This window comes from Lycorma delicatula, chromosome 6 (assembly GCF_047948215.1).
Source record: "Lycorma delicatula isolate Av1 chromosome 6, ASM4794821v1, whole genome shotgun sequence".
NCBI classification, from domain to species: domain Eukaryota; kingdom Metazoa; phylum Arthropoda; class Insecta; order Hemiptera; family Fulgoridae; genus Lycorma; species Lycorma delicatula.
The window spans coordinates 164466254-164481825 of NC_134460.1; the positions used below are offsets into that span (position 1 = coordinate 164466254).

Consider the following 15572-nt stretch of genomic DNA (forward strand, 5'->3'; position numbering starts at 1 on the left):
ATATGGCAAAGAATTGAAAAATAATATAAAACATACACACATATATTTATTTTATTTTGTTGTAACACAGATTTAAAAATGGCAAAGAATTGAACAATAGCATCACGCATATTCTTAAAAATAGAATTATTTAAACTACAAGAAGTTTATAAAATTATACTGTAATCTGTAAAATAAAAGTAATCTGAAAGGCAGAAGTGGAGTATCTGTTACAGTGAATGTAAAACTGCATGAACAAACTAACATTGCATATGGACTTGAGTAACAGTGCTGAATTTATTCCAATCTACAGCAGTAAAGAGACAACAGTTACTTATAGAGAAACACAAGTAATGTACATGCGCATATTAAAACTTAATTTTAAAACACTTTGAATTTTTCATATCTTACTTTATTTCTACCGCAGTAAAGTCTCAAAATGTACTTTGGTACACCTGTCTGGGTCAAACTAATTATCATTTGTCATCTCTGAAAAATTACAATTTGGTGGAACATCAAAATGTGTTCTTCCTGACATGATAAAATATCAGTTGTTTTACGTACTGTAAATGCTAAAATACTAAAAATTATTATCCTACTAATTTTAACAAAGTAATTTTAGTTTACTAGATTACTATATGACAGGAAAAGAGTTAAAAAAAGAAGTACTTACGATCTGTATTTTGAGCCATGTTACACAATTTACTGAGAATACTGCTGAAGATTTCATGACCAGTTAAAGCCCACTTTTTCATTTCTTCTAATATTGGAGCTTGCAGATATGGTTCTGACTGAGTTAATAAAACTGATGGAGGAAGAGATACTTCCCATACAATAATTTTTGTATATCTGTAAAAATCAAATACATTCTTAAAGAGGGTTAAAATAAAAATGAATTGACAAAATATTTCTAAATACATAAATTAAGAATATATCATTTACTGTACATTACTCTTTTGTAAAAATTTTAAGGCTATCTGAAACTGATATCCACACCATTCGTTTCCATGTATGAATAAATAACAACTGTAACTTTTTATAGCTTCAAAATCGAATATCCTTTACAGAAATTTAAATTAGTAATAGTATTAACTATTATAATTTGATGTCGATGAATAGACACGTTTCACTCTATTGTTGAGCATTACTGTTCAAGCACCTTGGTTATGATATTTACTATTATATTAACAAACTATGATATTATATAATCATCGTTCTAAGCTTATTATAGTTGGCTTATCTAAATAAGCTGAAATGATTAGCAAGTAATGCTGGTGTAAGGTTTTGAATTAAATATCAATCAAAGAGGAAAGAATGGTTTTAATTTTGCCTATTACCATGAATGATGTAGATAAACATTTTGAAAATTAAAAATGTTAATGCATTTACCTTAATATTACTTAACATATTTATATTTTAAATAATCAGCAAGGACATTAATCACATTTATTTTTTGTTTTAAAATTAATCAGGTATTTTGTGATGCTGGACTGATCCAAGGTTTTAATGTGGTTTCCCTCGATCCATTTAGGGAAATGCTGAAGCAGTTCCTTTTTGTATTTGTCAAGTAATATATCTACCTATTCCTGATGTAATTTATATAATGTATTATGCATCGATCAAAATAAAAAAAATTTATTTATTTGTGATTATCATGGAGTCAAACAGAACTCCATACTTTGTATCACAAGTAGTTTATTTATAAGTCTTAAAATACCATCATATTTATACTTTCGCCAACGACTTTGATTGTTGTACCAGATACCTAGGGATCTGGCTGAACAGAACTAGGGGATACACCATGCAAAAAGGCAGAGAGGGTGTCCCCGACACTGTGCAAACTAATGACAAATGTCAGAGGGTCCAGAATGGCTAAACGGAGAATGACAGCTACCACAGTAACGTCAATGATCCTATACACAGTGCCAGTTTGGTGTGGGACATTGAGGATAGTGTGAAATAAGTTGAAAATTGAAATGATATACAGAAGATCAGCTATCTGGGTGGCGCAGGCTTACCACACTGTCTCTCTGAGGCAGTGCGGTCATAGCGGGGATGCCACTAGTGAGCTTACTGGCGGAAGAGCATTGCTTCACATGCCATGGAGTAGAGAGGTCGTAGGCAAGAAACACACAGTTGAACAAATGGCAGGAAAGATGGAACAATACTGGGCATTGAACATATAGATTAATACCTTCTGTCAGGGCGTGGCTTGGCAGGGGATGAGGTGAAATTGACTTTTGGATGGTTCGGTGCCCTAGATAGGCCCCAATGCAACCAATCAGGGGAGAGTGTTCCTCTGGAGATATATAATGAATGTTATGTTTACCTCTGAGAGCGGGTGGAACTGCTGTACTAGTCGGTTTAGAAAGGTCCTATCTACAAAAATGAAAGAAGAGAACGAAATATAGGGAGTGCTTGGTCTGAGAGTGGCCAGCCCTCAGGGGTGGGCAATCCACAGGATCGCCTCTGCTGGTTGCTCCCGGAGGACGCTGGAAGCTGCTGCTTGAAGGCAGCATAGGTGATCCTGTTGACACGCACAGAGATGAAGAATATCTTAAGGTAGTCCCATCTCCGTGTTATGCAAAGGGAAATGTTTTCAGTGGGTCCCTGCTTTGGTAGAAAACCCCACACACCCAGCAGTATGGGCTGCTGGGCATCTGGTTGCAGATTTTCCCTCCTCCAATGCAAAAAAAGTTTATATTTTGTTTATAAGTCTTCACAAATTAAAATACCATCATATTTACAATTTCATTATCTCAAACTGTTCTAATGCACAGAGTAAGTTCTTCTGTATTCTTTGGAGTGAAAGTGTAATAATGTTTTTGTCATATATAAAAGTTAGAAAAATCATGATAGGTAATTTCATAAACTCCAATGAGGTTGTGTTTGTTTATTCTAAGCATTTTTGAGTATACAAGTTTAAGAATTTTAAATACTATTCTGTAGTTCTGTTTCATATGATTAGACGATGAAAGAATAAAATTAATTTTGATTATAACGCATTTCATTTTATATTTTTATTGTTTTGAATAGATTAGATGCTTTTATTCTATATGTAGAATCTTGTTGATTAAATATTTTATTGGACATATAGTATATAATGTTAACTTTATCTTTAAAGTTATCCTCAGTCATAGGTAACGTAATGAGGTGTGTAATAACCTACTGAAGAAGATGACTTTAATGAGCTTATGTGATAACTCATGATGTGATGGAGCACCTTCTGTAAATCTAAAAAGTGTTTGAGTGTAAAAGCCTACAAATCTGCTTCAACGATCAATTCATTTTCAGCGTGAATTATAATCAGGAATGGACATTTTGTTTAAATAAAAGGAGAACAATTATTTCCAGGTGTTACTTTCTTTTTTTAAGTTATTATCTACAACTGAAGTTCAGCTGGATGATTCCAAATATCCCACAATACTGGAAACAGGAGAAAGGTTTCTAGTAAGGAACCCTAATCCTGCTATCAGATGACATGTCGTATCTGAAGGAAAATCAGTTTTTTGTAGCAAATACAAAATAAAAATATTGAACCATGAACTTTTTCCACCGTAAGTATAGATATCTCCTGCACCAAGGAATTGTGAGCAGTCAGTTATCAAAACTTAGTAGGTGCAATCATAACACCTAAGTAGATAAAAAAGGTCCCTTGAAATATTTATTTTGGTCGATTGTTTACTCATCTCTCATTCCTGTAAACAGTGGGTTGACTTCCTGGTTCACACTATCCATTGCTTTCCTTTTCATTATTCCTTTTTCGTTAGGAAGATTGGGGGTTTTGGCCAGATGTGTGCTGGTGACATTGTTAAGAGCATAACAACTTGTAGAGTACTGTCCTTGGTATTTGTGAGATTTAATAGAGGTGATTTGCCCACAGAATTTTTCAGATACTTTTTTAATCTGGATGCTGCAGAAAATAACCCAACATGTGATAAAGGTGCTTATCAAGTAAAGCTTACTTACTTTACTTTCTCCTGTTTTAGCCTCCGAGAATCACCATTCAGGTGTTACTTCAGAAGATGAATGAGGATGATATGTATGAGTGTAAATGAAGTGTAGTCTTGTACAGTCTCAGTTCAACTATTCCTGAGATGTGTGGTTAATTGAAACCCAACCGCCAAAGAACACCGGTATCCACGATCTAGAATTCATATTCGTATAAAAATAATTGACTTTACTATGACTTGAACGCTGGAACTGTCAACTTCCAAATCAGCTGATTTGGAAGACGCGTTCACTACTAGACCAACCCGGTGGTTTATCAAGTAAAGCTGAACTTTCAAATGTACACATACATGCATAGATGCAGTGAAGCATTCAATAACTTTTCATTCAAATAAAAGAATTACCTATAAGTAATATGAAAAATAACACATAAAAAATGAAATATATACATATTACAATTATACTTACTTGAAATAAGCAACAAGGTTTTTGTGACCAAAATATTGTATATGTTCATGGTGTAAAGAATGATCACAAACAGATTCTGAAGCACCACCCCTTGGTATATACATATCTCCATGAAAACGTAATTCCAAATATTTTGCAAAGGAAAAACACCATGTATCTGATGACATAACCATTACTGGTGATCCCTGAGAAAAATATAAATATATAGTATCTGAGTTCCTACAGGTATGAAAAATAATCTAAGAGTGGTATAAAACACATTAGAATTTTTCACATTAGAATACACAGAAGAGTCTTTAACTTAGATAAACTAACTGGCTAGAAACTCGGCTGAATAATGGTAGTTAGAATACGTTAAGGTATATTAAATTTGTATAGCACACTTTTACATAGCTAAAAGAATACTTTGCAATAAAAGGAACTGCGCCCTATCTCATTACCCTTTGAATGGTAACCTCTATATTGCATCAGAGTTAATGACCATAAATAAATAAATAAAACAAAAACAACTAAATTATTCTTTTTAAATGTTAATTTTATCTTAAGCTAGGTTTTCGATATTTAAATAATAACTACTTTTTATTATTAGTTCATTCATGGTCTTATTCCCAGTATACCTATTAGAGTATACATGGTAGATTAAGCGTCAGTTCCCTACATCCTGATTTAAAATCTGGACATTTTTTTAAAAGATGCGACGTTTCAATTTTGCAGCTGGTAGTAATCAGCTGATTATTTTGCAACATGTGAAAATAGTCATGCCTGGCTAGGATTCAAACTCAGGACCTTCTGGATGAAAGCTGAAATGCTTTCCACCGCTGAGGTCAGTGAATATTTATATTGAGTATAGTGGCATTTAAGTATACAAAACCAAAATGATTTTTTACACTACAGGAAGATTTCTATGTCCTATTCTCCACTAGTGACCTGTTCAACGTTTGAACATACAGTAAGCTGAACATAAAATTTGAAAGTATTACAGGCATTGGGACATCCTGACCTCCAGCAGAGGAAGATACCCTCTGTCACACCCTCCATTCCTAGCACTTGCGGGGTTTACTGGAGGCCATCTTTGAAACCTCAGCTTTTGACATATTTCAGTCTGCCTTGGCCAGGATACCACCAATGGGAATGTCACTTGTGGAATTTGCATTAATGTAATATTTAATGAACTTGAAACAAAACACATATTACAGAGTCTTAAGTAAGACTGAAAGAACTTAACTATCACACCTATCAGGCATTGGGACATTCCACAATCAGGTAGTTGCACTTTAGAAACACAATCAGGTAGTTACTTTAATAAAAAAAGGGTCCTGAAAATTAATCAAAATATTCCAGCCATTTGGCTGGAAATGCATGGAAAAAATTTACAAAACATTTTTTAGTTTAATTGTTATCGGCCAAGGTTAATAATTTATTATCATTAAGATACAGATCTAGTAAAATAGACCTTGTAAAATGTCATTAATCTGTATTATTGATCTGATGAAAAGTTTTTGTAATTATAGAGAATGAAACTTCATTTACCTACAGTATATATGGTATGGGATTATAAAAATAAATTTAAAACCCTATTTTTTAAGGAAATGTAACGCATAATTTATATCTTAGCTATTAAACAACCCTATGTTTGAGAGCAAAATTGGGGGCTTTCTCACAATTTCATCAAGTTGGAGACAGCATTAATCTAATTTTTCCTGAATAGACAGGATACTGATGAAAAATGAGATTTAACATATCTGAAGTCATGTGATTTAACACTTGCAATCGTTCTGGAAAATTATCAAAGGCACAATATTTTCTTGAATTCCAATTTACCTGAACTGCCTCAAGCTGTCGATTGAAAACACAGTTGATTTCAGAGATACAAAATTTTATTCGTAAAGATAAATTATAATCCATTGGTTGAATGCTCCATGAATGCCTAAGGACAAGACTTTGAATACTTCTGGTGGACAGAAACCGTGCAATAACAAAAGCGTTTACTGTTTAAATTGTTTTCTTACTTTAGAATGGGAAAACTGACTTTCCCTATTTCTTCTTTCTTTTTCTGTTCGTCTCCGGGAATTACCGTTTAGGTATTACTTCAGAGGATGAAAGAAGATAATATGTACGAGTGTAAGTGAAATGTAGTTTTGTACAGTCTCAGTTCAACCATTCCTGAGATGTGTGGTTAATTGAAACCCAACCACCAAAAGACACCGGTATCCATTTTCCCTACTTTCTGTAAAATACTACTAAAAGTCATATTCACGATTTCAGTCTGTAATTATTAACTATATAAGTCAAGTTTCACTAGGGATATGGATTACAAGGAGGGTCACCTCTTAAACAGGAAACATATGCAGTACTAAATAGTCATATTTCTGTGTATTACAGGCATGAAATATTATGAAATCATCTAAAAATTCCTTAAATCATTATAACAAGTCCACAGACTATAAGACTGCTAAATTTTAAAGTATTTCTAGATGATGTTTTTCTTTATACTCTTCTGAATCAAATAATAAAAAAAATTTAGTTAGTATTTCTTGTTATCTCTTAGTTTTATTTCTACTACTGAAAATTTTTAATTATACAGGATAATTATTATTAATATTATTAAATAACAATTACCAATTTATAAATAGGACACCAGTTCCACATTAGAATGCGTTCGTCATCATTAGGAGTAGTTTCAAGTTCTTGTAGAGCTATGTGTACAGCACCACCAGAATGTACAAATCTACGAATATGATGAATCATCGGTGTATCACACGTCTTTGATGGACAATTATATGTTGTTCTAAAGCAATATCTCTCCAAAAAGTCACCTAGAGGTATGTCATTACGACCATAAAAATCCATATGTACTACCCTAAAAAAAAGTAAAAATAATTTATTTAAATAATATCACATAAATTGCATAATTCAACATATGAATTAAGAGATTTCAGAGTGTTCATTTCTCTCTTAGTATCTATATTAAAGATAAATTGGAAAATAAGTGTACGCTTAAAAACTAATTATAGAAATTTTACTAAAAATCTAAAACTACACGGCTATTTCAATTATTAAATAAGTATAAATAGATATTAAGGAAATACTGTATATACGAGTATATATATATATATATATATAATATTAGTGTATAAATAAATGAAAAAAGAAATAATAATAAATTTTACATGACAAATAAACAATACAAAACAAATATTTTGGCAAAGTTTTTAGAATAAGGCTTTTGTCATTTCAGGTAATCGCGATTCATTGTTTAAATTTAACTTAAAAACATTACAACTAATAAAATCTACAAATCAGAAAACCTACAATTACCTAATGCATATCACATACAGAATGCAAAGATAAAAATTTATGTTAAATTTTTCAAGCACGGCTTTGTTGGTATATAAGATTAGTATTTTAAAAATAAAATGACAGTCAACTTTACCAACAATCTGTTTGCGTTTCTCTAGTACTTTCGATCATTCAACCATCTTCAGGAGATAAGTTTTCTTTCAATTTAAAAACATTAAAATAAAAATATGTGAATTAAAAAGTTATAAAATATTAAAATCATAACAACTGGTGATCATTGTATAAAATTAATTACATCCATTACATAAGGAAGTTGCAGAGAAATAAGCAGGTTAGGTATCTTCATAATTATTATTTATTTAAATAAAATATTGTCTTCAAATTTGGTTTGTTCATTATGATTTTAATATTTTATAACCTTTTAATTCACATATTTTAATTTTAATGTTTTTAAATTGAAAGAAAACTTATCTTCTGAAGATGGTCAAAGGACCAAAAGTACTAGAGAAACACTAAAAAATGGTTGGTAAGGTTGATTTTCATTTTATTTTTATATAAATAAAAATCTCTCTTAAGTAAAATAAACAGCATAAATCTTAAAATCTATCAAAGAGAAAACCATCACCTATATACAAAATTTAAGGGAGGAATATATATTTAATGTTCTTATGGAAAAAACTTTCATAAAAAGACTCTTTATAAATTTAATACTTTATGGCTAATAGGTATTGAGATGTAGCATATGTAGAAATTCTAATAAATATAATTTATTTACTCTTAAATAATTATAATGTACGAAATAGGTTAATTATAAATAGCAAAATACAATTCTGATTTTACTATACACCATACAATAACTAATACAAATTAAATATTAACAAGAGATTACAACAGTAAGATAACAATCGCAAAACCAACAATTCACTTTTTGCAAGAATTATTTACATTTAATGTCTGGAAAAGAAAACTAGCTAACACTTTTATAAATGAATAATGCAACTTTGTCCCCCATCACAAAGAACTCACTGAACAGCTTCTAGTACTTATCCACAAACAACACTATCCCAAAACAGAGTACTTGTACATGCACTTTTAGCTCATTTGCACAATCAATCCGAATGCTCGGCACACTGTATTCACATTTATCCCAAACCAAACTTGTATTTATTGCACACTGTACTGAATCATGCCTCGCTGATCCTTGGGTGTATTTATATCTCTCTGGGCCTAGGACTTGCCCTGTAGAACCAGTAGCCAACCCACCCATATTTTAAGCAAAATTATTTATATTGTCCAGCACTTCATGCTTTTCTATAAATTCTTTCTAGAAAGGATTTTTTTGTCGCTTCTTGATTTTTATTTCTTCATTTGGAAGCTTCTCTGATCCTTGTAATATATATTTTTGAAATTCCATTTCTAATAAACCAATTTAATGTCCAGTTTTCAGGTAAAGTTACGCTACAGTCAATTTCTGTGATCTTCTGTATTTTTAATAAGCTAAATGCTTCTTTATTTTAGTTATAAATATAGAAGAAAATTCAATAACTGAAATAGCGATCACGTTCACTTAAATTTTTAACTATTTCTTTTTTTTCCATTAATTTAATGTTCAAGTTAACAGAGAACAAACTCTATCAATACTTTCACAGCTGCTGTTTCAGCTGAAACTGACTGTTCATGCCATAAATATTTTTTTCCTAATGAAATTTTTATATTATACTAATCACTTGGAAATAGCTTTTTGACAAAAATCATCAGAAATAGTTTAAAAAATGGTATCATAGCAAAGTTAACAGTGGCACATTACGTTTCTTGGCTTGTTTTATATATGCTGTTGACAATCTCTTCCTGAGGATGTCAGGCTAGAGCAAATTTAATTTATTATTTACGTCTTTTAATTAATTTTTCTTGATTAATCTTCAAACTGATGTGTTTTTTTAACAAGTATAAATCAGTTTTATTGTAATTTAGAAATTAATGCTCTAAATACTGGAGTTGTTCTGGTAAACATATACTTAATTGTTAATTTATGCTCAGATGTTTAGGTGAAATATTTTTATTAAAAACACAGTAGAAAATAGATAAATCTAATTATTATCTAAGGAATAAATAAATAATAAATCAACAAATGTGACAGCTAGCTAACTATAAAAAAACACAAATAATTAATTAACCGCCCAGACCACAGTAAAGGATTTTAATAACTGTTTTATTGAAAATAAAATAAAACATAAAAAGATTATCAAATGAGATTATATTATTTCTTTTTGCGCAATAAATAAAAAAAACTATTTGTGCAATATTGTATGAATAGGAAATATTTCTCTAATAGTGCAAAAATGTTTATTTGACAATGAATTTTTCAAACAGGTTTCCTTTTATTTATAATTTAGACTCTGTGAAGTTCAGTGAAACCATTTAACACTTGCTTTATCATTTAAGCATCAACTATGGCATTAAACAAGTTAAAATGTAATATTAACAAAACAATTTCTACAAGTTACTGAAATTAAACAATTCTAGCTTGTGGACCTTTTGACTTACACAAAAATACTTTAAGACATTAGGAATTTATGCTAATTACACTAGCAATGTTAAAAATAATTAAATAATAATAATAATAATAAAAATACAGTACTTTAAAAAGATTTCATGTTTCTAATCCCTTCAAGTCTTAAGAAGTGTGATTTAATGTGACCTAAACAATCATGTTTAATTTATAACAATGCAATATAAAATTCTTACCAAGGATTAACACAAAATGCTGGAGCATTGTTCGAGGCGTGAGAAAAGCTGCAAAACAAAACCGCTAACTTCTGATGATTAGCAGGATCAAGAGCATCCAATAATGGTGGAGTTGTTGATAAAGATGGTGCCGGACGTGAAAACTGAGTCATCAAACTTTTTGATGGAAGGGGAAGACGACCACCACAAGCACGAAAATTAGCCAATAATGTTTGTACTTCAGAACTTTCAGCTGTATTAGTCAATTTTGCTACCACAAAAGGATGTATTTCAGCAAGCTGAAAAAAAATTATCTTATTAACTTAAAATTTATTTTATTTATTATTATACTAACTAGCCAGGGTTAGTCTAGTGGTTATACTTGTCATTGCAAAATCAGCTGATTTTCGAAGTCAAGAGTTCTAAGGTTTGAGCCCTTGTAAAAGCAGTTGCTTTTATATGAATTTGAATGTTAGACTTTGGATGGTTGAGTTCTAAATAATCACACATCTTAGGAGTGATCGACCCTGAGAATGTTTCAGACTACATGTTTACTGATTGATACATTTTCACTTAAATTTGTGACTACATCAGGCCTGGCAAGCCAGTAACAATGATTGCATTTGCCTATATATACACACACACACACACACATACATACACACACCTGGTAGTAGCTAGAAAACTAATTGGATATATATATATATATATATATACAGTATCTTTCATAAGTTTAAGGACAAGTTAAAAATAACCGAAAAATCAGTATTTCATGACAAAATCTTTATTTTATACAAGTAAAAATAAAAAATCATCATTTTTTTAAATGTTTAGTATTTTGTATGACCTCCATACGATTTTAGGCATGCTACTTTAGGCTTGCTACTCTATCAGGCATTGGTTCAATCAATTCCAGACATTTTTCTTTCGTCACCTGTTGCCACAGACTTGCGATTTAAAGTCGTAACTCGGCCTTATTTTTAGGTTTTCTTTTAGCAAGTTGTAGTGCCATCCAACTCCATAAATTCTCAATTGGATTTAGGTCAGGACTACGAGCAGGCCAGTCCAAAAGTTCCACATCATTTGCATCAAACCGTGCCTTGGTTAACTCGTGATTTATGACAAGGTGCGTTGTCTTGCTGGAAGATGAAATTCTCACCCGACAGGTTATGGACACTAGGAAACGTGAATTCTTACATTGTTTTTATGTTCTGTAGGCTGTTCATTGTCCCATCCATTATTCTAAGGTGTCCAACGCCCTCTGAAGTTATGCAACCCCACACTAAGACAGCATCTCCACCTTGCACAGCAGGAATGATGCAAGCTGGTAGAAACTTTTCAGTTTTTGTTCGCCTGACCCTAATTTTTCTGTTTAAATACAACTGGAATCTGTTTTCATCAGAAAAGACAACCCTTTGCCAAGCTTCTTTCAACCAGTTCTTCGTTTGCTTACAAAACTGACAACGTTTTCACTTGTGGACAGCGCTTAAAAGAGGCTTTGCCAATGCGAAATGTGATTCCATTCCAGATTCTTCAAAACGTCTAGAAAGAGTGGCAGTACTAACCTGAATTCCATGATTTTGTGCTACTTCTGTCACTATATCAGGCAAACTAGCAGACCGATTAAGTTTTGATACCTTTATAATTGCTCTGTCTTGCCTCATTGATGTTTTTTGTGGTCGATCAGATCATGGAAGATCAACGACAGTTTCTTGATCACAATATTTTTTAACGACTTGCTGTACACATGTTTTTGATAATTTTAGAGACCGATTACTAGCCATTTTACTTCTACACTAACACTTTTCTTACCCGTGGTTAATAAAAAAAACTTTTCACCAACCTAACTTCAAAGAAACAAATGCTAATTCATCACCGTTTTGGTGGGAAACAGCTGATAATAGTGCCAACTTGACATTTTTAATTACTGTTGGTATGCCTGACACTCTAAGTTGGTGTACCTGACACTTTAAAGTGATTTGTACATTTTTAAACTTTACTCTCTTAAAAACAAAAATTTCATGAAAATTTTAAAATCACTAAGCCCTTTTAACTCAAAAAATTAATTTTTTAGAATTTTTCTTATTATTCTACTGAAAAACTCTAAAACACAGCTTTAAAATGATATCACACTCATTAGCCTAGGTTACATATTTTACAAGAAATAGTAATTTCTTTATAAAAAAAACAGGCTAATTTTAGCTCATTTAAAATATTTAAATGACTCCATAAAATTTGAAGCATCTAACTTGTGCTTGAAGCTTGTGGTTTTCACCAAAAGATGTATTTTTTAAAGTTGTTTCTCACAGACATAGATGTAGTTTCTCACAGAGAAATGAAAAAATGAGAAATGAGAGATGTAGTTTCTCACACACTTAGATGTTTCTCACAGATTTGTATGTAGTTCATAAGTTTAAAGACAAACTGATACAAACAGTTTTTCTAAGGTGTCCTTACACTTATGAAAGATACTGTATATATATATATATATATATATACATATTTTAATGAAATTAATATTTTTAGATTCACATTATTCCTTTGTACTGTTTAATTATATTTAATTTTATTAAATAAATCACTTAGCACAGAATATTGAGATAAGACAACTTAATTAAGATAAGTTAAGGTAAGATTTGTCTTAGCTCAAGGTACCGAAGCTAGGTGGCTTATACAATAAAATTTAAATAAATAATATATAAAACAGTAACACAAAATATTTAGATCTCAAATAAGTCACTACGTAGATAAAATACGCAGACAATAAATATTTCATTTTATAAATCTTCAGGTAACAACCATTTTACAATATTACACTATTATTATATAAAACAAAAATAAATACAAAACAATAACAGAACACTTCACTTCAAAAGTGAAGCTTTGTCAAGTGTAACTAAAAACATAACCTTCTTAATCATATGATCAACAGTACTGGGCAGGTCCATGTACAATGATGTACTGGTTAATACTCTTTATTTATCTTACTATTCAGACAAACTGGAAATTTGCTAACAAATAATAATAAATCATACACCTAAATAGCAATTCTTTTGCACAATAATATCTAATCCTATATTTTAATAATTTATCACTCCATTTAATTCAGATAAAATTTATTTAATTATACTAACATTTACCCCAATTATTAATATCACGTTAATTAATATCCATTGTAGTTAATTGATATTAATTAACATCCGCTCTATTGTTAATAAAATTTTTACATTTGATAATATTAATCATTTCCAACATCAACCTCCTAGTATTATTTACATCATAATCTAAAATTTTTACTTGCTCATAATTAAAATTGTGTTAATTTCTTTTTTATGTTCGGATAAGGCTGTAACCTCATGTTTCCAGTACTAATACGCCCCAAACAGTTTTTAAATACTGCATGGTTTGCCCTAAGTTTCTCAATTGATGATTTCAATTTGGAGAAAGAGTGATTAAAACTGTTGAATTTTTTAACCGCTTTGAATTCTTGTTTCAAAACATTATTAAGATTTTCAGATAAATTCTAGATATACGGAACGGTTATATAGTGCTGATAATCATTTTCATCACACACAGTAACTTTCATGATGTCAAGACATCGTGTATTGACACCTGGACTGCATCAATAATAGCATTGTGTTGGGCAGATTGTTCGTAGCTGGTACAATAGTAAGTAATGTATTGTTGATAAGCTGTTGTTATTTTATTGCCAACTTGGAAATAATAATTTATTGTATTTCTGTCATTAATAGAAAAAATATTATCATCCAAGACAACTTTTTTATTTTACAATTGTTGTGTAATTTCCAGGTTTTTAAAAAAAATTTTAACAGCAATTTTTAACAATAAATTTTATTTTTACAGATTTCTCAATCACCAAAAAAGAACCTAGTTATTGTTTACATTAAATAAGTACTTTTCTGTCAAATATAATAATTGTTTCTAAATAAAATTTGAATTTTTCTTACTCAGAGTTTTCACTGAATTTTAAGATTTTTTCCTGACCAATTAGGTAAAAATTTCCTGACTCTTATAATGTTATGCTATTGCAATTTACTTCGCAAAATATACAGATTTTTTTTTTGCAGCCTCCACCATCCCCAATGCTGCCCAACTCAGGCCTTTTTTATTATTTATTATTACATTAATTTTTAAAGTTTATTTTTTAATGATTTTTTAAAACATACATTTAAAATTAGGATATTTTTTTGTGATAAATTGTTTCAATAAATCACACTGCAAAGTAAAAAAAAAACAAAATTTAATAGGTTTCTTACATAAAAATGAACATCATGATAACTATAGGGTCAGAGATAAGAAATAAAAATTAACTAAAGCAATTTTTTAAAATAATTGGCTTGCACCTAAGAATGCTTAAAAATTTTTCACAAAAACTAGCCTACATTATTTTGCCAAGTGAACAAAAAACAATATTTAATATATTAAAAATGCAATGCATTAAATATTTTTTTTAAATATATTAATATATTTCAATATTTCATAATTTGATTTGCATCAAGATGCTACCAAACACAGATTTCAATTTCATAAAAAAATATATTATGATCTCAACTAAAAGCAAAACTAAATTACTGTGACTAAAAGTAATACAAATAAGAAAATGAGGAATGTAACTGAGAACAGGACATGTTCTCAATGGCTGCTTGATGCACGTAGTTGCAATGTGCTGGGCAATGAGGTTGCCACTTCCTGATGCTGGGAGAGTATATCAAATATAATTTGGCATTAATTAAAAAATACTTTATTAATGACTAACATAAATCTTAATTCAATAACAAAAATGCAATCTCTGAAATTTTTTGCAATTTTTCCTGACGTTTCTTGATTTTTTCGCATTATCGCCAGAGATAAAATAATAACAAAAGGCGTCTTCTTGGATATAAAAATATTAGTAAAATAGTATTAAACCTATGATGAAAACTAAAATAGTAGGAATAAAATTGAAATAGTAAAAGAAACGCAACAATTAGAATAATAAATGTAACATGAATAACAAAATAATATAAAAATTTATGACAGATTAAATCTTATTAAGTATACTAATTATTGATATAAGAAACAGTACCCGGTCTAGTACTATCTTGTCATTTCCTAGGATGCACCGCATGTCCCACAGCAATTTAAATTTG

The 15572-nt window shown here is 30.2% G+C and overlaps 1 protein-coding gene across 5 annotated transcripts in view; it reads right to left on the reverse strand.

Moving 5' to 3' along the window:
- The window catches only part of fab1 (1-phosphatidylinositol 3-phosphate 5-kinase fab1), a 143638-nt gene that overhangs the window by 54206 nt on the left and 73860 nt on the right, over positions 1-15572 (reverse strand). For all 5 annotated transcript variants that reach the window (XM_075369033.1, XM_075369031.1, XM_075369034.1 and 2 more), the window contains 4 exons: positions 10444-10721; positions 7018-7258; positions 4399-4583; positions 653-828 (listed from right to left, as the gene is read on the reverse strand). In XM_075369033.1, the coding sequence (XP_075225148.1) occupies positions 653-828; positions 4399-4583; positions 7018-7258; positions 10444-10721 (880 nt within the window). The remainder of the gene's footprint in view (positions 1-652; positions 829-4398; positions 4584-7017; positions 7259-10443; positions 10722-15572) is intronic.